Source organism: Salvelinus alpinus, chromosome 26, assembly GCF_045679555.1.
Source record: "Salvelinus alpinus chromosome 26, SLU_Salpinus.1, whole genome shotgun sequence".
NCBI lineage: Eukaryota > Metazoa > Chordata > Actinopteri > Salmoniformes > Salmonidae > Salvelinus > Salvelinus alpinus.
In genome coordinates, this window is record NC_092111.1 from 11,828,458 (window position 1) to 11,853,182 (window position 24,725).

General features: G+C 43.6%; 1 protein-coding gene across 1 annotated transcript; it reads right to left on the minus strand.

Annotated features, from left to right (window-relative positions):
- Window positions 1–8,409: 8,409 nt before the first annotated feature.
- Window positions 8,410–24,725, minus strand: LOC139555404 (uncharacterized). Its single transcript, XM_071369152.1, has 8 exons — window positions 24,636–24,725; window positions 17,908–17,997; window positions 17,560–17,678; window positions 17,239–17,389; window positions 16,830–17,111; window positions 9,672–9,800; window positions 9,452–9,527; window positions 8,410–9,321 (listed from the first exon to the last, which is right to left on the minus strand). The coding sequence occupies exons 1-8, from the start codon at window positions 24,723–24,725 to the stop codon at window positions 9,215–9,217; spliced, it is 1,044 nt and encodes a 347-aa protein (XP_071225253.1). The 3' UTR covers window positions 8,410–9,214.

Sequence of the window (24,725 nt, forward strand, 5' to 3'; positions counted from 1 at the left end):
CGGCTTCCATCCACGTCTCCTTGCTGCCTCCTCATACCACCGCTGTTGGGCTCTCGCTGCCTCCATCTCCTCACGAGCGCGGCGATATTCCCCAATGTGCGCCCAGTGTCCTTTTCCCTCCAATACTTCCTCCCAAGTCCATGATTCCTGTGTAGCAGGCCACTGCTCGAATTCACGCCGCTTGGTTCTGGATCGGTGGGTGGTTCTGTAGACCTGGTGCGTGGTGCCGGAACTGGAGGCACCGGGCTAAGGACACGCACCTTCATGCTAGTGCGGGGAGCAGGGACAGGGTACACTGGACTCTCAAAGCGTACTCTGTGCCTGGTGCGTGGTACCGGCACTGGTGGCACCGGGCTGAGTGCACGCACATCAGGACTAGTACGGGGAGAAGTAACAGTGTGTACCGGACTCAGGAGACGCACAGGTGGCTTAGTGCGTGGTGCCGGAACTGGAGGCACCGAACTGGATACACGCACCATAGGGAGAGTGCGTGGAGGAGGAACAGGGCTCTGGAAACGCACTGGAAGCCTGGTGCGTGGTGTAGGCACTGTTGGTACTGGACTGGGGCGGGGAGGTGGCGCCGGAAATACCGGACCGTGCAGGCGTACTGGCTCTCTTGAGCATTGAGCCTGCCCAACCTTACCTGGTTGAATGCTCCCGGTCGCCCGACCAGTGCGGGGAGGTGGAATAACCCGCACCGGGCTATGCACACGTACAGGAGACACCGTGCGCTCTACTGCGTAACACGGTGTCTGCCCGTACTCCCGCTCTCCACGGTTAGCCTGGGAAGTGGGCGCAGGTCTCCTACCTGCCCTTGGCCCACTACCTCTTAGCCCCCCCCCAAGAAATTTTTGGGTAGTACTCACGGGCTTTTCGGGCTTCCGTGCTAGACGCGTCCCCTCATACCGCCGGTTCCCTTCTCCGGTTGCCTCTGCTCTCCTCAGTGCCTCCAGCTGTTCCCATGGGAGGCGATCCCTTCCAGCCAGGATCTCCTCCCATGTGTAGCAACCTTTACCGTCCAAAACATCCTCCCATGTCCATTCCTCCTTCTTGCGTTGTCCCTTCCTCCCGTTACACCGCTGCTTGGTTCTGGTTATTTGGTTATTTGGTGGGTGGTTCTGTAACGGTTTTCCTCCTCCTCTTCATCCGAAGAGGAGGAGCAGGGATTGAACCAAAATGCAGCGGATTGTGAAGACATAATGATTTATTAAAGTAAAGACGGAAAAACACGAAAACGAAATACACTTGAATAATTAACAAAATAACAAAACGATGTAGACAGACCTGGACATGGAACTTACAATAAACACGAAGAACTCACGAACAGGAACAGACTACAAAAACCGAGACAGTCCCGTATGGTGCGACAAACACTGACACAGGAGACAACCACCCACAACGAACACTGTGAAACAACCTACCTAAATATGACTCTCAATTAGAGGAAACGCCAAACACCTGCCTCTAATTGAGAGCCATACCAGGCAACCCTAAACCAACATAGAAACAGAAAACATAGAATGCCCACCCAAACTCACGTCCTGACCAACTAACACATACAACAAACTAACAGAAATAGGTCAGGAACGTGACATATACAATAGGCAGCTTAATTCAATACATTCCTTCTGGTCATTAGAGTCATATTACATAATATTAATTTCCTTCCTTAAATCATGTTTATTCATGCTTTCCAGACATGAAGGAGACATCAGCTTTCTAATGCTTACCCGCTGAAGCAGAGAGCAATTTAGAGCCACTGTGCTCTAGTGGAGTAATAGGTTCACATATAGATTATTCTCATAGTTGGGCTCTGGAGTGTGTGTTCAGACTATAGCTGAATCTCTATCTCTCATTAGGTGCTGTGAGGCAGATGAGGGAGAGAAAAGAGCCACCAGTTCTCAGGGAATACATGTACAGTATTTGTAACCCTGACCCATGACACATACATATAGGGAGATGTACACATGTCAGTCACATCTCTAAGTATACTGCATTCAACACATGCATTTGTCTGGCAAGGAGACTGCTCTCTTTGTGATGTAGCATTGGTTAAAACATGACAACAGACAATGAAAAAGGAATCTTCAACCTCTTTTCAACCTTTGGATAAAAGCGTCTGCTAAATGGCGTACTTGATATTGAGCAACTCAGGGTATAGAATGTCAAAAGGAACAGAGGTGGCTTTGTACACTGGCCATCAGGGCCGGTTCCAGGCATAAGCGACATAAGCAGTTGCATAGGGCCCCCGACTGCTAGAGGGCCCCCCGACCAAAAATAAAGAAATAAATGTACCCCCCAAAACAATTACTCAGTAAAATGTGGTTGTGCATATACATGAAGTATGTGGACACCCCTTCAAATTAGTGGATTCGGCTATTTCAGCCACACCCATTGCTGACAGGTATATAAAATCAAGCACACAGCCATGCAATTTCCATAGGCCTTACTGAAGAGCTCAGTGACGTTCAACGTGGCATTGTTATAGAATGCCACCTTTCTAACAAGTCCGTTTGTAAAATTTCAGCCCTGCTAGAGCTGCCCTAGTCAACTGTAAGTGCTGTTATTGTGAAGTGGAAATGTCCAGGAGCAACAACGGCTCAACCGCAAAGTGGTAGGCCACACAATCTCACAGAACGGGACCGCCGAGTGCTGAAGAGTGTAACGCGTAAATATTGTCTGTCCTCGGTTGCAACACTCACTACCACATTCCAAACTGCGTCTGGGAGCAACGTCAGGACAATAACTGTTTGTCGGGAGCCTCATGAAATGGGTTTCCATGGCCGAGCAGCCGCACACAAGCCTTAAATCCCCATGCACAATGCCAAGCGTCGGCTAGAGTGGTGCCGCAGTGGAAACACTTTCTCTGGAGTGATGAATCAAGCCTCACCATCTGGAACGACAGACGATTCTGGGTTTGGCGAATGCCAGGAGAATGCTACCTGCCCCAATGCATACTGCCAACTGCAAAGTTTGTTAGAGGAGGAATAATGGTCTGGGGCTGTTTTCCATGGTTCGGGCTGGGCCCCATAGTTCCAGTGAAAGGAAATCTTAACACCACAGCATACAATGCCGTTCTAGACGATTCTGTGCTTTTAACTTTGTGGCAACAGTGTGGGGAAGGCCCAGTCCTGTTTCAGAATGACAATTCCCCCATGCACAAAGCGAGGTCCATACAGAAATGGTTTGTCGAGATCGGTGTGGAAGAACTTGACTCACCTGAACAGAGCCCTGACCTCAACCCCATCGAACACCTTTGGGATGAATTGGTACGCCGACAGCGAGCCAGGCCTAATTGCCCAACATCAGTGCCCGACCTCACTAATACTCTTGTGGCTGAACGTAAGCAAGTCCCCGCAGCAATGTTCCAACATCTAGTGTTATAGCAGCAAAGGGGGAACCAACTCCATATTAATGCCCATGATTTTGGAATGAGATGTTCGACGAGCAGGTGTCCACATACTTATCTAAACTAGTAATAATTATGGCCAAATGCTGTGCCCAGGAGCCCTGACCTCCAGAGGGCACCCATTTATTTTGTTAGTCATTCACACTCAGATAGATATCTTATTAACATGGCATAAGTCATTACAAAATGTGTAGAATTGCAGGAAACTTGCTTCAAACCTTACATTACACACCTTACACATGGATTGTGTATGTGTGCCGTTCAGAGGGTGAATGGGCAAGACAAAAGATTTAAGATTGAATTGCCTTTGAACGAGGTATGGTAGTAGGTGCCAACAGTTTCCTGTGTGTATCAAGAATGGTCCACCACCCAAAGCACATCCAGTCAACTTGACACAACTATGGGAAGCATTGGAATCAACATGGGCCAGTTTCCCTATGGGACGCTTTTGACACCTTGTAGAGTCCATGCCTCGACAAGGGTGTTCTGAGGGCAAAAGCGGTGCAATGGAATATTAGGAAGGTGTTCCTAATGTTTTGTACACTCAGTGTACAGCCAAACCAACAAGGAACTGAATTTGATATAAAATCATCTGTGTTCGTCATAGAACGATGGGACTAGTTTCCGTGGGTGCGGACAGATTTCCAGCGTTGTGCTTTGTTTGAAGCAAGCCGTAACGGGCCCTCTGATGAGCAAATTACATTTTAGGTGGGACTTTCCAGCCTCCAAGGGCTGTGGATATTTAAGTGATAATGCCGGAGAAGCTGGTGTTTGGAGGATATATTGGCACGGGTGTTTATAGGCCTGAGACGAAGTGCCAATACAGGTACAGGGAGTGAAGGTTTAATAACTGAAAGACATTAAACAGAACAGGAACAGCGTCTGGACATGAACACACAACACCACGTAATGCGTACACAGGGAACACCACGAGGAACAGATAGATACACAGGGGCAATCAACCACGTGAAGGAGTCCATGTGAGTCCAATGAGCGCTGCTGCACGTAGTGATGGTGACAGGTGCATGTACAGACGGGTAGCCTGGCTTGGAGGGGGAGTGGGAGCAGGCGTGACAATATCCTCCAAACACCGGCTTCGAGAATACATCAATAACAATGACCTAATCAGGTACGATTTCACCCTGCATAAAAAATGTGCTCTCTTGTTAGGACACTATTGGTCAGAGGAGCTAGCCAACAACACAGCTAACACAATAACTTCAAACTGGAGCTGGAAAGACTGCAAACTAGCTGCCCTTCGTTTCGTTTTACCTTTTTTCAATTGACATTTCTTTTTATAAATCCATAAAAATTATGCCAGCTGATTCATGATTTAGACTGGCTGAGAAACGCTGCCTGGCATCTCTCTTTCTCCACCCGACTCCAGACCCCTACACGTTCATTACTATGGGACAGTTGGAGATCGAATTTGAATATTTGAAACAATGTTGCAAATGTCGGAGAGAGACTAATGTTTATACAAATCTCCACTGTTGAAAACGAAATGTTAGTCTAAAAGAAATGTGAGATAATGTCTAGCTGCTTTTTATAGTGGAGATCAAGTTTAGGGAGAGAGAGAGAGAGACGGAACACTGGCTAGCAGACCTAATCCCCTTATTAAAGCTGAGTCTGAACATGCATCCCAAATGGCACTCTATACAGTGCACTACTTTTGACTAGACCCCTATGGGCTCTGGTCAAAAGTAATGCATTGTATAGTGAATAGGGTGCCATTTGAAATGCAGTCTGGATCTCCTCAAAACAATTATACGGATGACTTTCCCCGTTCCACTGTGCCTGAGGTTACAGTAAAGCCACTCACATGGAGTGGGCTTACGACTGCTCCTCTTCGCCTCAGCCTCTGAGAGAGGGGCTTCCCTGCTAGGATGAATGGGCCATGATAAAGTCCTCTTTTTCAATATGTCTAAGTCCTCTTCTGAAAGTAAGTATTACCTTCTTTGTCTCCCCAAGTTAGGCAAACATAGAGTAGTCACATTAACATGTGGTGCATAAATATCATATGTCACATCATACTAAACTCACGTGCCAGGCTTCACGGTTCCGGATGCAGAATACATGCAAGAATATGGCAGCTGGCCGTAAGACTCACATGCTCCTGTAACTTCAAATATATACAACCTGAAGTATATACACTGAGTGCACAAAACAACAGGAACACCTTCCTAATATTTAGTTGCACCCTTTTTCCCCCTCAGATCAGCCTCAATTCGTCGGAGCAGGGACTCTACAAAGTCTCAAAAGCATTCCACTGGGATGCTGGTCCATGTTGACTCCAATGCTTCCCATAGTTGTGTCAAGTTGGCTGGATGTCCTTTGGTTGGTGGACCATTCTTGATACACACGGGACAATGTTGAGCGTCAAAAACCCAGCAGCATTGCAGTTCTTGACAAACTCAAATCGGTGTGCCTGGCACCTACTACCATACCCCGTTCAAAGGCACTTCAATACTTTGTCTTGCCCATTCACCCTCTGAATGGCACACATACACAATCCATGTCTCAATAGTCTCAAGGCTTAAAAATCCTTCACTAACCTGTCTCCTCCTCTTCATCTACACTGTGACATCAATAAGGGATCATAGCTTTCACCTGGATTCACCTGGTCCATCTATGTCATGGGAAGAGCACTCATGTTTTGTACACTCAGTGTATATTACACTGCTTTAATACTGCTAATTAATTTGGCAGACAGCAATGTTGTATTTCACTCTAGAAACTCTGAATTCAATATACTGTATATGATTCATCAAGCCCTTCTCTGCCAAGGCAGAGTTAGAGGAAGATGTAAGTACGCATTTCACCTGTTCTACTCAGCGCATGTGATAAATACATTTACTCGATTCGATTTTCTGATAGAATATATTTGTCGCCATCTTGAGGCCTTTTCTACCCCTTTCAGGGCCGTGCCAATTAAATACATACGTGAATGTCATGCAACTTCAGACCGTCTAACACCAATATAGCTTTTGTTGAGCAAGCAAATATCGCCATCAAGTTGACATACATCAATTAACTTTTATTAATTTACATTATTTCTACTATAATATAAAGCTCCATAATGAAAATCTTAATACTGCACTATGGATACCATTATATACCCTTATAGAAGTCATAAAATGACTAAGCCTAGTTCATACCCTTCGTGTGCAACACAAGAACGCTTCACAAAATGCTGTTCCTGTCACGTTCTGACCATAGTTCTTTTGTGTTTTCTTTGTTTTAGTGTTGGTCAGGACGTGAGCTGAGTGGGCATTCTATGTTGTGTGTCTAGTTTTCCGTTTCTATGTTTGGCCTGATATGGTTCTCAATCAGAGGCAGGTGTTAGTCATTGTCTCTGATTGGGAACCATATTTAGGTAGCCTGTTTTGTGTTGGGTTTTTGTGGGTGGTTGTCTTCATGTCTTCGTGTGTCTGCACCAGACATTTTCACATTTTGTTGTTTTGTATTTTGTAGTGTTCACGTTTATGTTCTTTATTAAAAATGATGAACACTAACCACGCTGCACTTTGGTCCGATCCTTCGTCCACAGAAGAAAGCCGTTACAGTTCCTGCATTCTTGTGTAGAGTGTTTTTTGTGTAGGAGCTTGTAGTTATTTCTTGTGTACGTATGTAGGGTATAAACTACGCTTTAGTCCCATGTCATCAAATTAATACCTAAATTAAAATGAACAATTATGAAAGATACAATATTAATCAAAATCTGCAATACAAAAGGTTTACATTTACATTTAAGTCATTTAGCAGACGCTCTTATCCAGAGCGACTTACAAATTAAAACAACCATTAAAAAGGATGTAAGTGATTGAAAAATAAAATACATAGTTCCTCAAAGCCCAAAAAGTTTAGCACCACTTTCCTAATCGTAAGAGTAGAAGCTGCTGTCGGTCTACCCTCCTTCTAATTCTTTAATTTAGGCTATATATCTACATCAAATGTAGAGGCTGCAATGGACGTGGATCAATGATTACAATAGGGAGAGGGCATCAGATGTACAGCAAATCTAGTCAATTGGTTGGGCTTCTTAGCTTATCTTCCTAATCACAGGAGAAGCTGTAGATGTCTGAATGACATTTAGAAGCTCACATGCCTAGTTACAGGAGTGGGAGCTATTAAGGGATCAAAAGACCCAGATGGAATTTTGGTGTTGAGTAGCCTATAGTGGATCTTCCTTAATTAGCCCTAGGGGTCAGAATTTGTTTTTTTTTCTTCAAAATACGTACCCAACGTAAACGTACATTTTCTCTGGCCCAGATCGTAGAATATGCAGATAATTTACAGATTAGGATAGAAAACACTCCAAGGTTTCCAAAACTGTCAAAATGTTGTCTGTGAGGAAAAATAATATTTATTCTGCAAGCGAAATTGTGAGAAAAAAGTAACCCGGAAGTGATATATTTTTTTTTAACTTTGTTTCCTGGCCTGTCTAACCTCCATTTAAAGGGGTATCAACCATATTATTTTTCCAATGGCTTCCTCAGGCTGTGACCAGGCTTTAGACATAGTTTCAGGCTTTTATTTTGAAAAATTAGCGAGATGTTTCAAAACAGGTCAGGTGTCCTCCGAATATTTCCTGCGCGCGAGAGAGGGGCTCTCCATTTTTCTTTTTCTCTCTTATTGAATAGGTTATGCTCCGGTTGAAATATTATTGATTATGTTTGTTAAAGACAACCTGAGGTTTGATTATAAAAAAACATTTGGAATGTTTCTACGACCATTTCGGATACTTTTGGGGATTTGTCGAACGGAACAAGGCTTTTGTTTCCGCAAAATATTGCGCAAACCAAATGGCGGTGTTTTGTGATAAAAGTAAATTTATCGAACAAAAATAACATTTGTTGTGTAACTGGGAGTCTCGTGAGTGGAACCACCCGAAGATTATCAAAGGTAAGCGATTAATTTGATTGCTTTTCTTACTTTCGTGACCATGCTAGCCAAGCTAATATAAGGCTAAACTGTTATAGCATAGAAAGCTACACTCACAAAAGCTTGGATTTCTTTCGCTGTAAAATATATTTAAGAAATCTGACACGATAGGTGGATTAACAACAAGCTAAGCTGTGTTTTGGTATATTTCACTTGTGATTGCATGATTATAAATATTTTTAGTAATATTTTTTAATCTGATACGTTTGGAAATTTCCGTCTTCCTTTCAGGACCGGAATGAGGCTATCGTTTTTTTCATCATGACGCACAACCCAAATGGCGTTTTTTTGTGATAAAAGTAATATTTATCGAACAAAAAGAAGATTTGTTGTGTAACTGGGAGTCTCGTGAGTGGAAACGTCCGAAGATTATCGAAGGTAAGCGATGAATTTTATTGTTTTTCACACTTTCGTGACTATGCTAATTTGGGGTTAGCTGATGTAGCATTGAAAACTACACTCACAAAAGCTTGGATTTCTTTCGCTGTAAAATATATTTTCAAAATCTGACACCATAGGTGGATTAACAACAAGCTAAGCTGTGTTTTGGTATAATTCACTTGTGATTGCATGATTATAAATATTTTTAGTAATATTATTTGACTGTGGCGCTATGCTATTCAGTGTTGCTGATGACAATTATCCCGGTACCGGGATGGGTGGTTCAGAAAGGTTAAGGAGTATAAACTAATGGTAAGCTAGTCCACTGACAGCCTGGTTCAAATATAGCAGCATTAGGGGACTCAAAATTAAAACAGAAATGAACAACAAAAATAAAAATGTTGTATTGAGGCCAGTTGTGGTGTCCTCCTCAGATGTAGCCTGGCAAAAGCAACTGACATGGGCTGCACCTCATCCAGGCTACCCATCAGAGGACCCAGAGGACTTGCAGGTGACCAAGCGTTTCCAGGCCTTCTGGACTCCCCAGAAGAAGCCCCAGATGCCTTTCCTCAACTTGGATAATTTATCTGGCAAGAAGATGAAAATATGTAAGAATTTCAGATGGACAATTGTCTGATAAAACAATAATTTATTACTTCTTTATACTTCTTTATATATAATTGTCCCATAAGAACATTTCCCCCCAGGAATACTCACTCATAGGTGGAGAATCCACCGCAATGTACATCTCTGGCTGGTCTGTAGTGTCTGTAAGGACGACGCTCATGTTGGACTGTGATCAGAATTCAAGGATGCACAATTAAACTTCAATCTCACTTCCTTTACATATTCCTATAATTATACAACTATACTTACTGGTGCCGATATCAAAAAGCACAACCAATGACCATTCAAGAGTAATCTGAGCTTGTCTTACCTTTCTGCCGGTGGCATAATACACCCCCTCAGATTCCGCATCCTCCACATCATCACTGCATGAGTCTTCAAGGTCTGAGGTCTCGCGGTCATATGGGTTGGGCACTGAGGGTTTCAAGATGGCCAGTAGCTTGTGGGAAACAATGTCAGAGACAATGGAAAGCATCTCCTGATCCTCAAATAAATCGTCAATTTTCAAGGAGCGTTTGAAGGTCAGTGTAGATGACATCTGCCAGCTTCGATGTCATCGTAGAATTGAAACTTTTTTGCTGGCTTTCCATTTCCTCAATCAGATATTTGGCCACCGAACAATCGGATCAGCTCAGTCACCAGATCACTGATCTGGATGCGCTGACCCTTGTTGGTCCTTTTTGGCATACGGCATATCTTCTTGACAAGCTTCATCAGGACTTCTTCTAATATAAGCTCCCTAATGAAGCTGGTGGAACCGGATGTCACTTGTTCCACAGTGGACCACTCCGGCTGTTCAATCTCAGTCTTAATGCTGCTCGGCTCAGCTTTCTTATTCAAAGATTAACGGGTTGTCATTTCATTAAACAAGGCTGTCAATTCTTTCAAGTTGAGTGTAGATTCCAGATTTTTGGTGCCTTGAAGTTTGGATGGTGCATCCATAATTCCGTTCGTGACAAGACAGACAATGTCCTTGTGCAGCTTGGGTGCCTTGTGGCACAGTATCTTCTGTAGGGCTTCCTCTGTGCCATAGCGTTGCATCAACTTTCTATGCACAGACAGCACCAACTGAAAGATGTCTGTTGCCTTCAGGCAGACATTTGCTTCCCTCCACCTGTTAGTCACCCTCACCCACAGAGCACTGGACAGCTTGTTGGTCACATCCTCAACTAAGGTCCAGCTGGCCAGTTTATCCTGGGTCCGAGGAACAATCAGAGACAGCAGCCGGACAATGATATCCTCTACATGAACAATAATATACACCGGTTGGGATGCCTTCACCTAAGCCAAGCCACATCGGCTCTTAACCATGACCGTGTCCTGGTCTGTCCTTAGGCAGATGTCTGAGGAGAGCGGCCGGACAGAGACTTTGGGTACGATTGAACCCAGACGGTTGACTTCCCTGGTGACTGCACTCGCAATGGCTGTTGTCATCTCGCCGCGGCTCAAAGCTCACCTCAGAGCATCAGGAGAGCCCGTATGCTCCTCCAGCTCTCTGCAGAGGGCACTTACAATCCTTGCACTTGAGGGGCGGGAGTACGGCGTCTTGAGATCCTTGGTCATTTCCAATGCTGAGGTAACGTCTGGGGAATCGGACATGTCCCGAAGGACAGAAACCACCATGTCCATTGCCACATCAGAGAGAGTGGTGGTTGGGGATGACACAGGTGATGCAAAGTCCTCTGAGTGAAGCTCATACACATGAAGCAGCTTGGTGATCAGGTCTACAACCACCTCTGGGGTGGAATGCAGACTGGGAGAGTCCTTGTCGGAGGTCTCAATCATACAGGATTCAATTTCACTCAAAGCCCCTCTGACCATGATGTTTGTCTCAGAGTCATCGGGTACATTGTTCTCTTTGAGAGGTTTGATACCTGCCTCACACAGCTCTTTTACATGGATGTTCTCGGAAGACATCACTGCTTCTTGAATAGTAGGTGATTGATTGGCTATGGTTGTAGCCATGATTGTCCTTACCATCAGAGGACAAAGCTTTGTAACCAGTTCATACTGTAGCTTAAAGTTCTCCGAGCGGCTGTCGTTCATGGGTACCTCAGGGATGTCAAGGCCCTGAAATAGTATCTTCCGTACCAGTTTGCCCACTACACCCTCCAGTAGGCAATTAGTAAGGCTCGGGGTCTCATTTCCTCTGCCACTGGTGCTGGAAGGTAACTCTTGCTTCTTGTGAAGGCCATGAATGGCTTCACTTTGCGCAATACAACCCTCAACAGGCAACTCCTCCACTGTAATCGTGTGCACAACCACATTGACGTCGTTGATGTGGGGTCCAATCAAAAGCTTCTCATAGGTTGGGTCTGTGACATATTGTAAAACACCCCCGCCGGTCTTGAAGAGCTGAGTATCCTCCTGTCATGGGGAAGCACTCCCCTCAGTGCAGAAGAGGACCGGCTCTGTGGTGCTGGTGTGTTGCATGGTGTTGATGCACCAGAGACGTCACTTCCACTGTCATCATCTTTTTTGGTCCTCATTATAATAAGGATTTCATCAATGATCTCATCACTGTAGACTTCTAAGTCCTCTGTGATAACATGGGCCATTGGGGTGGCGATACTCAGAGTACGACCCCCAAGAAGTTTGAAGGACGTCTCCGACCCACTGCCAAGAGGGCCAACAGACACACATTGCAGTGTTTCGCTGGATGACGAAGAACAACTGGAGGAGAGATCAAGCAGCTCCTCCTCCAAAGTCGGAGAGGAGGAAAGAATTCCCTCCATTTTCAGGACAGAGATAACATCCGCAAGTGTTGAATCTACAAGGTCCTCACCTAGTGGGCTACTCCTTATGTGGCTGACAAACACCCTTGTAGGAGAATGGGAGACTGTGGTGGGAGATGGAGCGCCCTCCTCACCATTCACACTTGACCGCGGCTCAGCAATTGCTAAAGACTGGGAGATGACCGAACATACAAGTCTGCCAGCACACTCAATAATGGAGGGGAGGGAAACACCCAAAGGGGCTGGATGTGTCAGACTCCCTCCTTGACCATTTATATCTTGGCTGAGGCAGATCGACGAGACCTTAGTAGCAAATTGATTCTCCCGCATAGGGCTGCTGCTAGAGTCAGGTCCAGGAACAGTTGAAATAGAGCTCACAGCCAGGGAGCAAGGAATGTCACTCATTCTGTCTAAAAGCTTGATGGAGCACGAGGAGGGGAGGCTGCTGGAGGGGAGGTTGGGGAATGTCACTCATTCTGTCTAAAAGCTTGATGGAGCACGAGGAGGTGAGGCTGCTGGAGGGGAGGTTGGTGTTGGTCTCTTCGCTGGAGAGTAAGGAGGAGAAAGGGGCCAAGGTCAGTTTGAAAGGGATGACATGCCCACAACCTACCACAGCAGATAAGGTTCCAGAGTAGTCAGTGGCAGTAGGTGGTTTAGCAGATTGTGGTTTATCAGATTGTGGTTGAGCAGGTGGAGGTTTAGCAGATTGTAGTTTAGCAGGTGGTGGTTTATCAGTGTTTTAGCAGGTGGTGGTTTAGCAGGTGTTGGTTTAGCAGATTGTGGTTTAGCAGGTGGTGGTTTAGCAGGTGGTGGTTTAACAGATTGTGGTTTAGCAGGTGGTGGTTTAGCAGGTGGTGGTTTAGCAGATGGTGGTTTAGCAGGTGGCGGTTTATCAGATGGTGGTTTATCAGATGGTGGTTTATCAGATGGTGGTTTAGCAGGTGGTGGTTTTGTGGATTGGGGCCTGGCAGATTGGGGCCTGGTAGAACATGGCCTAGCACCCAGGAGGTTCTTAGTAGAGATCTGACTGGAGGAAAAGTGTGCTCAGAGAGAACTGCTGCTACAATAAGTCTGGACAGCAGTGACTGGTTCATCAATGGAGATTGGGGAGGAACTACTGTCAGGACTCTGAGTGAGACAGATCACATTGACTTTGGAGAGTAGGGAGGTACAGCTGACAGAGCCCTGGGTTTAATCTTCGTTGGTGTCTTTGCTGATGGGGAGCATACTCTCTGCAGCACTTTCTGAAGCTCTCAGCCTTATAAGGTCAACCAAGGCAGGGATCAGGATGCTATTTACCTCCTCCAATACTGAGCTAGTTATGTGCCCAATCATGAGCAGCAAGTCCCTAACTGTAATCTGTATATATGACCACAGAAAGGTACATCAACAGAATTGATTAAGATTTACAGTATGTTGGAAATCAAAACACATGTTAATCCATATCAAAACATTTGTTTTAAGTAAATTTAACAAGTATACCTTTCTTTCTTTTTTTTAGCAATTACTCTATATCAAATGTGTGGTCTCCATTGTTGCAACTTAATTATCTTCCTAATCTAGACTTTTTACATTTGCCAAAGTGGCAAACGCATATCACATCATATCATCCAAATACAGTGGCAAGACAAAGTATATGAACCCTATTGGAAGTATCTGAATTTCTGCATAAATTGGTCATAAAATGTGATTTAATCTTCATCTAAGTCACAACAACAGATTAACACATTCTGCTTAAACTAATAACACACAAATTATTGTATTTCTCTTGTCTATACTGAATACATAATTTAAACATTCACAGTGTAAGTTGAAAACAGTATGTGAACCCCTAGGCTTTTGGAGTCAGCTAAACAGGACTACAATCATTGAGACGAGTTTGGAGATGTTGGTTAGAGCTGCCTGCCCTAAAAAAACACTCACAAAATTTGAGTTTGCTATTCACAAGAAGCATTGCCTGATGTGAACCATGTCTCAAACAAAAGAGGTCTCAGAAGACCCAAGATTAAGAATTGTTGACTTGCATAAAGCTGGAAAGGGTTACAAAAGTATCTCTAAAAGCCTTGATGTTCATCACTCCACGGTTAGACAAATTGTATATAAATGGAGAAAGTAGTGGCCGTTCTGCAAAGATGACTGCAAGAGCACAGCGCAGAATGCTCAATGAGGTTAAGAAGAATCTTAGAGTGTTAGCTGAAGACTTAAAGAAATCTCTGGAACATTCTAACATAAAACACTAAACAAGAATGGTGTTCATGGGAGGACACCATGGAAGAAGCCACCGACTGTCCAAATAAAAACATTGCTGCACGTTTGAAGTTCGCAAAAGAGCATCTGGATGTTCCACAGCGCTACTGGCAAAATATTCTGTGGAGAGATGAAACTAAAGTTGAGTTTTTTGAAAGGAACACACAACACTGTGTGGAGAAAAAAAAAGCACAGCACACCAATATCAAAACCTCATCCCAACTGTAAAATATGGTGAAGGGAGCATCATATCATGGTTTGGAGCTGCTTTGCTGCCTCAGGGTCTGGACAGCTAGCTATCATCGATGGAAAAATGAATTGCCAAGTTTATCAAGACATTTTGCAGGAGAATGTAAGGCTGTTCGCCAATTGAAGCTCAACAGAAGTTGGGTGATGCAACAGAACAACGACCCAAAACACCGAAGTAAATCAACAACAGAATGGCTGCAACAGAAGAAAATATGCCTTCTGAAGTGGCCCAGTCAGAGTACTGACCTCAGCCCGATTGAGATGCTGTGGCAGGGCCTCAAGAGAGCGGTTCACACCAGACATCCCAAGAATATTGCTAAACTGAAACAGTTTTGTAAAGAGGAATGGTATAAAATTCCTCCTGACCATTGCACAGGTCTGATCTGCAACTACAGAAAACGTTGAGCTTATTGCTGCCAAAGTAGAGTCAACCATTTATTAAAACCAAGGGTTCGCATAAACTCAGCAAAAAAAGAAACGTCCTCTCACTGTCAACTGTGTTAATTTTCCGCAAACTTAACATGTGTAAATAATTGTATGAACATACAAGATTGAACAACTGAGACATAAACTGAACATGTGGCTAACAGAAATGGAATAATGTGTCCCTGAACAAAGGGGGGGTTCAAAATCAAAAGTAACAGTCAGTATCTGGTGTGGCCACCAGCTGCATTAAGTACTGCAGTGCATCTCCTCCTCATGGACTGCACCAGATTTGCCAGTTCTTGCTGTGAGACGTTACCCCACTCTTCCAACAAGGCACCTGCAAGTTCCCGGACATTTCTGGGGGGGGATGGCCCTAGCCGTCACCCTCCGATCCAACAGGTCCCAGACGTGCTCAATGGGATTGAGATACGGGCTCTTTGCTAGCCATGGCAGAACATGGACATTCCTGTCTTGCAGGAAATCTCGCACAGAACGAGCAGTATGGCTTGTGGCATTGTCATACTGGAGGGTCATGTCAGGATGAGCCTGCAGGAAGGGTACCACATGAGGGAGGAGGATGTCTTCCCTGTAACGCACAGCGTTGAGACTGCCTGCAATGACAACAAGCTCAGTCCGATGATGCTGTGACACACCGCCCAAGACCATGACGGACCCTCCACCTCCAAATCGATCCCGCTCCAGAGTACAGGCCTCGGTGTAACGTTCATTCCTTCGACAATAAACGCGAATCCGACTATCACCCCTGGTGAAACAAAACCATGACTCGTCAGTGAAGAGCACTTTTTGACAGTCCTGTCTGGTCCAGCGATGGTGGGTTTGTACCCATTGGCGACGTTGTTGCCGGTTTCCTTACAACAGGCCTACAAGCCCTCAGTCCAGCCTCTCTCAGCCTATTGCGGACAGTCTGAGCACTGATGGAGGGATTGTGCGTTTCTGGTGTAACTCGGGCAGTGTTTGTTGCCATCCTGTGCCTGTCCCGCAGGTGTGATGTTCGGATGTACCGATCCTGTGCAGGTGTTGTTACACGAGGTCTGCCACTGCGAGGACGATCAGCTGTCCGTCCTGTCTCCCTGTAGCGCTGTCTTAGGCGTCTCACAGTACGGACATTGCAATTTATTGCCCTGGCCACATCTGCAGTCCTCATGCCTCCTTGAAGCATGCCTAAGGCACGTTCACGCAGATGAGCAGGGACCCTGGGCATCTTTCTTTTGGTGTTTTTCAGAGTCAGTAGAAAGGCCTCTTTAGTTTCCTAAGTTTTCATAACTGTGACCTTAATTGCCTATCGTCTGTAAGCTGTTAGTGTCTAAACGACCGTTCCACAGATGCATGTTCATTAATTGTATATGGTTCATTGAACAAGCATGGGAAACAGTGTTTATACCCTTTACAATGAAGATCTGTGAAGTTATTTGGATTTATACGAATTATCTTTGAAAGACAGGGTCCTGAAAAAAGGACCTTTCTTTTTTTGCTGAGTGTACTTTTTCCACCCTGCACTGTGAATGTTTACACGGTGTGTTCAATACAGACATGAAAAAGTATGATTGTTTATGTGTTATTAGTTTAAGCAGACTGTGTTTCTCTATTGTTGTGACTTAGATGAAGATCAGATAACATTTTATGACCAATTTACGCAGAAGTCCAGGTAATTCCAAAGGGTTCACATACTTTTTCTTGGCACTGTACTTGGATATGGATTTCCCAGGAGATGGGAGACAGGGAAGCAGTAATATGTCTACAGCCCCCAAAGAGTGAAAGCTGGGAACATGTTCATGACCAAAATGACCTACCACTGACGGGCTAGCTGAATGTGGTGAGCAGGTCGTCACAGTCGACAAGGTTCCAGAGTGATCAGAGTCACTGCTAGGTCTTTCAGTTGGTGGTCTGGCAGAACGTGATCTGGTAGTTTGTGGTCTGGCAGTATGTAGCCTAGCAACCTCGAGGTTCTCAGTCGAGATCTGACTGGAAAGAGTGTCCATCGAGGAGGTGGAGTGTCTGAAGGGAAAGTCCATTCCCAGAGGTGTGTGTGTCTCCATGCCCAGGGGTCTCCAATCTCCCATCTGGCTACCAGGCTAAGAGAGACGGGTGAGAGAGAGAGGCAAATGGATGAAGATACCAACAGAAACACTGAGGTTCTACTGCTGCTTAAGCAACTATGAGTTGATATCAGCCCTAGGAGTGCCACTGTTCCATCCTTACCTGTCCAATCACCGACCAGCGGATTCGGCGCTCCAGGCGCAGCTCCCTGCACACTTCTCTTTCCAGCTCCTCAAGCCTGAGGCGTCGTTTCACATCCCAAGCCAGTTCGGCCAAGTGAAGGTTCTTCCCCTCTTCAATTTCACTCTGAAACCTTCACATACAAGGGAACATAAAACATGATTTACCTTCATTTTTCTACAACTCAAACTGTCCACCATATCTATTTCTTAAGTTATTGCTAGATAGGAGGTCAACGTGATTCCACACCTTTGCTTATGTTTTTTTTAACAAATTTGGGTAAAAGATTCTAATAACACTCACGTGTTCTTGAAGTAGTTTCTACCCTTGGCAATGAGCCATTCTCTAATATCCGTCAGTGAGATGTGGGACGGAACCTCCCCTTGCTGCTGCAAGACTAGGAACTGTTTCAAAAGCATTTTCTGAGAGAGAGAGAGAGAGAGAGAGAGAGAGAGAGAGAGAGAGAGAGAGATTAATTTGCACCCTTGCAAGTTTTTCCTGGTCTTGTCACTTGATCAGAAAACCCTTTCCCGATCCATGAGCGGCAGCAAGTTACATACACAGTTGAAATAAAACGCATGGAAAGGTGTGTCTTACAATATAGCTTTTGTGTTTTTATAATTGTGCATCTAGAAAGTAGACCACTCTAACCTGCTGGGCACAGCACTGCTTCTCCCACAGCAACTGAACTGACTTGATGTAGCTACTGTAGCGATTGTACTCTTTACACGTACACAGCACCTGAAAGGGAGGAGCCACAAAAGAGCCAGTTTTAGAGGAAGTTTATGTGTACAAACACCCAATCCCAAATCAACCTCTAACCCCTACCCCAAGATTTTGCCTTTATTTAACCAGGTAAGACATTAAGAACACATTCTCTTTTACAACCTGCACTAACAATGACCATATGCACTTGTAGATTTGGATTTGTGTAAACTAAGCAAAATGGCAAACATTTCACCTAGAATCTTTACAAGACCGATTGAATTCTTCACTAACCGAATTAACATTCTCTATAGAATCAAGGAGATCCTTAGAGTCACACAAATTGTTATCTAAGGAGTAAAGATTCTCATAAAACTTAGTGGTAAAGTCTGATAACTCTCTATCCTCAGTGGTAACCCCATTCATCTTACATTTCCGAAGTGTGTTGAGTTCCCCTCTACTCTTTTCCAAATTATAAAAGTATCTACTGTTCTTTTCGCCTTTTTCAAGTTTTCTGGATCTTATGAAAGCTCCTCTAGCCTTTTCCTCATACAATGTATCTAGTTGATTCTGTAAATCATTCAATTTAGCTTTCTCATTAAGATCAAGATCCTCAATCTCTGTGATATCCGCAATTTTCTTAGAGTTCAGCTACCTCACATCTCCTTCTTAAAGCAAGCCGTTTTCCATAATTAATACAGGCTGAGCGGATTGAAAATTTTAGCAGTTCCCAATATTTCCCATATTCTGCATTAGATGTAGCTATTAGATGTAGCTAAACTCCAGTAAACAGAAATTAGATTCTCCCTGTCTCTGCCAGTCTGTCCCTACCCATCTGTCCCCAGCTCTGTCTGTGTGCCATCTGTTGCCTGTTCTGCCTAATGACATCATTGTGAAACATTTCCATTAGCATTTCACTTCTTCCTTATTAACATTTTACCAACTAGTCTTTGAGATATTAGGCTACTAGGGTTCTTACTTTGCATTTTGGTGTACTGAAAAAAAAACTCTGATGTCCATCTTTTTTTTGTGTGTAGCCAGCCATTTTTCTACCTGGATGGCTACACACACACAGTGTGCAGGTTATTTACAGTAGCTGGGCTTCTATCATTCTAGATGGACTTCGATCTAAAAGGTAGCTAGCTAGTCAGCTAGTGTTGATAATGGGATATGGAGAAGGGTGAGCCGGTCAAGGATCGATTCAGACAAGGTGGTAAATTGTATGACAAGCGACAGTTTAATTTAAGAGTAAAGATATCTGGTACAAGCGTATACGGACTCGTTCATTCAGCTCATAAGGAACCAGCAGAAAAAAGCCCAGATAACAGAGTGCATAGACATTTTATACAGCACAGAAAGTAGGTTGAGTCTGGAAGTTCTGGTCCTCTGGTTGGTCCTGATGAGTTGGGCGAGGTCCCCTTCAGGCTAGTATCACTGTCCCATTGGCTCTGAGTAGAGTTCTTTGTCTTCAGAAATGTTCAGCTAAAACAGGAGTTTAGGTGTGTGCGTAGATGTTCCTATTTTGACATATCTGTGTGTCTCTGTGAAATGTTCAGCTAAAACAGGAGATTTTGTGTGTGCGTAGACGTTCCTGTTTTATCAGTTTTTATGAAAGGTTTGCCTCAGCCCTCTGTCCTTGGGTGTGTGTGTGTCTCAGTATCTCGTGAAATGCAGAACCAAGCACCCTTTTCTTATCAGTGTTTATGAAAGGTCTGTGCCAGCCATCTGTCTCTGGGTGTGTGTGGGTCTCAGTATCTGCTTATGAGTTTGTGAGAAACCCTGTTTTGAAAGAAGTTAGTTATAACAACGTAATAGCAATATGCTTGTGTTATTTTAAATGGTATTTATTACACTAGCAAATGTGAAACGGATTGCAGTGACAAGGGTTGACCGCTGTATGAGTTCACCATTTACACAAGGTATGCTGCAACCTTTTGTCATTTGAATATAGTTTGTTTTATATTGTCTGGCTTCCACAATAGCTGAAATTGCATATAATCTTTGCCATCGTCAGTTTCCTCCAAGATCGGCACATAGTTGCTTCAAAGTCCCCTAGCGACAATTTAGCTTTTGCAAAGAGACCATTAAAGATATTTAAGATAATGGTAGAAGAGAGTAGTTCTGTTCAGTTTATCGCTAACCTTATCACAGGGACTTCGAAGCACTACAGCTGCATGCTGATGTTGGAATAAACTGACAATAGCAAAGATTCCATCTCTGACGACGCCACATAAATGGAATCGGTAATATCTAGCTTGATAGTTAATGTTTTCTTTAGTTTGCTCGCTAGCTCTGCAAATTCAGCTATTGTGTGTGTGTGAACCCTGCCAACATAAAACAACATCGCTATGGTGCGATTGCCTGGATTAACCTCACGTTAGTTACGTGCATTATAAGTTCCTTTCAGACGGTAGACACAAACCCTCTGTTACCTTGCCAGCTAAGAAACACTACATTGCATTGCTAGCTTCTCTCATTGACTCAAATTCAAATAGCTGCAAACACTGGTTGATGTTACTGTAGATAGCAAACATCAGCTAACCGCTAGCTAAAATAGTTACCTGAAATTTTAATGCAGCGAAAATGAAGACTGGTGACAGTTATAAATGTGTTTTCTTGTATTGAGTGGTAGAAGTAAAGAAATGTCTAACATATCGTTAGGGTTGAACGTACTGTGAGGATCTGTGTTTTATGCAGGATAGCCCGCGACCACGGCATTTGTCACTGAATATTGTATGCTGTGTCTGCTTTGTGCCTGTAGACATGCGCTGAAATGGTAACATTTTGCCCCAGATAGTGTTCTGTAGAATACTGTGGTTCACCTTGAGTGAGAACAGTATGCTTTCTACGCAGGTGCAAATAGCTCAACAGTGTTACAGAACTGTCTGACTTCAGTCTCTAGGGCGAGGAAGCGTAATCTTACACAGCAACAGCGCCAGACATCTGGAGTGCCACCGACAGGCCAGTGAGTCTGGACCACGCTCAGCCTCTACTGTGAGAGGCTGACGTGATGAGTTTGGAACTATCACTGTCAGCCGTATAACAAAGGTTGATTGCAGCATTTCGAGTCAGTTCTCGGTCCCAGCCCTGCGAGGCGCTCCAGCTGAATCCGGGCGTATGCGAGAATTGCACTCACCGTTTATCGCTTGCGTGTGATCAAAATAGCTCAACAGTACTGTTCCGGTGACTCTGCATCACATTGTTGTCCTGATACCAGATTGAATGTGTCACAAATCACCTAACATACTGTGCCCGCTCAAGGTTAACACTACATTGCCTTGCTAGCTTCGCTCATTGACTCACACTCATATAGCTGCAAACACTGGTTGATGTTACTGTAGATAGCAAACATCAGCTAACCGCTAGCTAACATAGTGACCTGAAATTTGAATGCAGCGAAAATTAAGACTGGTTACGGTTATAAATGTGTTTTCTTGTATTGCATGGTAGAAGTAAAGAAATGTCTAACATATCCTTTGTTTGAACTACTTATTGGATGTCAGCCACCAACGACAGACACTGTCAGATTCCCACACAAGCACATCAGTGTTGCCAACTCTTCAGTAAGGAAAGTAGCTATTGGCTGTCCTAAAAGTCGCTAAATTACGTCTAATCATCTAATTTGCATAATTGGCCATAGGCATGTAATTGTGATGGACGCTGTAGGAGAGAGGAATAACGAATAACGTTGTGGGAGAGACAAAAAGTGAGTAAAAAACACCCTAAATATGTTTAGAACTACAAATGAACTTTCTTCTGTCGATTCTTGTTTTTTTTAATGTCACAATTCCAACCCTCCTCCTTTATCCGGGCTTGGGACCGGTAAAAGTGACCCAAAAGAGACACTCTGGCGGAGTTACTTCGTTTTTTTTAGTTTTTTTTTTATAGTGTTTAGTTTTCTTAATTTAGTTTGGTTTTTAACCTTATGGTCCACTTAGGAGCCTACAACAAGTCACAGTAAAACATGAACATTTTTAACCATAACATTATTTATTTTTGTATACTTCACAATCTACATGGACCAAAAAAATAAAGCGACTAAGTCGCTAAGTTGGCAACACTGTGCACAGTACCTGCATCGTGTGCGACTTCTGAGGGCTGGGAGGCAGTGTATAATCAGCACAAGTGCTTTCATTGCATATTATTAATATTATTGAAATTACAGTTATGTTTCCAGTGATATATTGGGGCGGGCAAATCATATTATTCCCAGGATGGGGGGTTGTGAATCCCCCCTGGGATTTCCGCCTATGTATGTTCCCTAATTAGTGCACTGGGCTAAGGTAGTGTAGTAGGAAATATGGTGTCATTTGGGACGAATACTCAACATAGTATTTAGTCTGGACTTAATATATAATATTGCTGTCTGGACAGTGTAAACTCGGTAAACGTACCGTCCTGAACTGTAACATGGTCCATGCTTCCCAAGGTGGCCTGAGCATCCTCACCGACGCCGTAATACTTCCTATACAAGTAGACTGCTGAACCGGTCACACGCATCAGGCCAGCTGCACACAGAAGCAGCCGCTGGCGGATCAATCTCAGCGGGCTCGCTGTCAAAAAACTACGGAACGTAAGCCTACTCATTATCGCCATTTGTCAACTGACTACAGTGGTTTTGACTGAGTTCAAAACCATCTGACACTGATTTCTTAGAATTACAGGGTTTTATACGGAATCTTACGGCATGGTTGTCTATGTCACAATGGATGAGCGTTTACCAAACTGATAAAAACTCAACAGTGACGTCAATTAAATTGTATTTCGGTGTGATCTGGGAGTTTATAAAATTGTAAACTATGAACCATGGTTGAGAAAACAGTATCCTAAGAGTCAAAATTTATTTGTGTAACAATCTTCAAAATTATATTACATTTGATATTTTGGTGCCTTTAGAAAAATGTGCATATTTCAGGTATAAATCACAGTTCTACATTGCAGCTGCAATCTGAAATAGTGCCGAAGCAGCCAGAATAATTACAGAGACCAACGTCAAATACCTAAATACTCATCATAAAACTTTTCTGAAAAATACACAGCGTACAGCAAATGAAAGACCAACATCTTGTGAATCCAGCCAATATTTCAGATTTTTTAAGTGTTTTACAGCGAAAACATAATATAGCATTATATTAGCTTACCACAATAGCCAGAAACACAAGCCGTTTACCAGCAGCAAAGGTTAGCGATCCTAACAAACCAGCAAAAGATATATAATTCTTGACTAACCTTCATATACTTCATCAGATGACAGTCCTGTAACATCATATTACACAATGCATATAGGATTTGTTCGAAAATGTGCATATTTAACGGCACAAATCGTGGTTATACAATGTGATTAGTAGTCAAACTTCAAGCAATCTGTCCGGCGCCATCTTGGAGAGGCACCTAATCTAATCGATAACTAATCATAAACTTGACTAAAAAATACAGGTTGGACAGCAAATGAAAGATATATTAGTTCTTAATGCAATCGCTGTGTTAGATTTTTAAAATTAACGTTACTATGATATACAGCGTGCGCTAAAGCGAGACCGCACCGCAATTCATGGCGGAATTATTGTTTCACATTTTTCAACATAAATACGAATTAATAGCATAAAGACCTCTTACTATTTGTTGAGCTTCCATCAGAATCTTGGGCAAGGTGTCCTTTGTCCAGAACAATCGTCTTTTGGTTGAAAGATGTCCTCTTCAACCGTGTAATTAGCAGCTAACGTTAGCCATATGCCGGAGAGGTGTCCAACTCGCGACGACGCATGACAAAGAAATTCCAGAAAATCGCAATAAACTGCTATAAACTGCTATAAGTCGGTTTAAATCAACTACCTTATGAAGTTTTTAAGACAAAAAACAAATTAAATCAGAGCCGGAGATATAGAACTGCTAAACCGAAAGCTTTTACAGGTACGCCATGCTGGGTCAAGGTCAGATCCCATCCCTTTAGCATCACTGTGCTTCCTCTATGTATGAAGGGAGTGAATACTGAATATACATTGCTTTTACACTCTTTGGTTTACTGCTGCTGGCGAGTGTATGTAGTGACCCGCAGTCTAAACTCAGGGTCACTCTCAAATTCCAAATGGGGTTTGAAGGCATTTGTCGGTCCACTTCATCCTTGCGCAGAAGAAATACACCCATGGCTGTGCTTTTAAAGAAGATACATGCTTTTAGTATGGAAAATGTTATCCCAAGAGAGGAGCCAACCCCCAGCTGGCTGGATGTCCTTTGGTTGGTGGACCAATCTTGATACACACGGGACAATGTTGAGCGTCAAAAACCCAGCAGCGTTGCAGTTCTTGACAGACTCAAATCGGTGTGCTTGGCACCTACTACCATACCCCATTCAAAGGCACTTCAATACTTTGTCTTGCCCATTCACCCTCTGAATGGCACACATACACAATCCATGTCTCAATAGTCTCAAGGCTTAAAAATCCTTCACTAACCTGTCTCCTCCTCTTCATCTACACCAGGGGTCGGGAACCTTTTTGACTAAGAGAGCCATGAAAGCAAAACATTTGGAAATGTATTTCAGTGAGAGCCATATAATATATTTTAAAAGTGAATTCAACTAAATGTCAGTATAATAAGCCTCTGAATTTGTCGAAGTGCCGCTTTACATTCAACCATTTCATCGATGTAATTTTGTCATTGCAAATTAGACACACCGCAGAACCTGCTCTCTCCACAAAGGCGAATTCTTCGGTCCATTCGTCCTGAAATGTACGATACTCGTCATCTTTTTTTCTTTTCGCCAT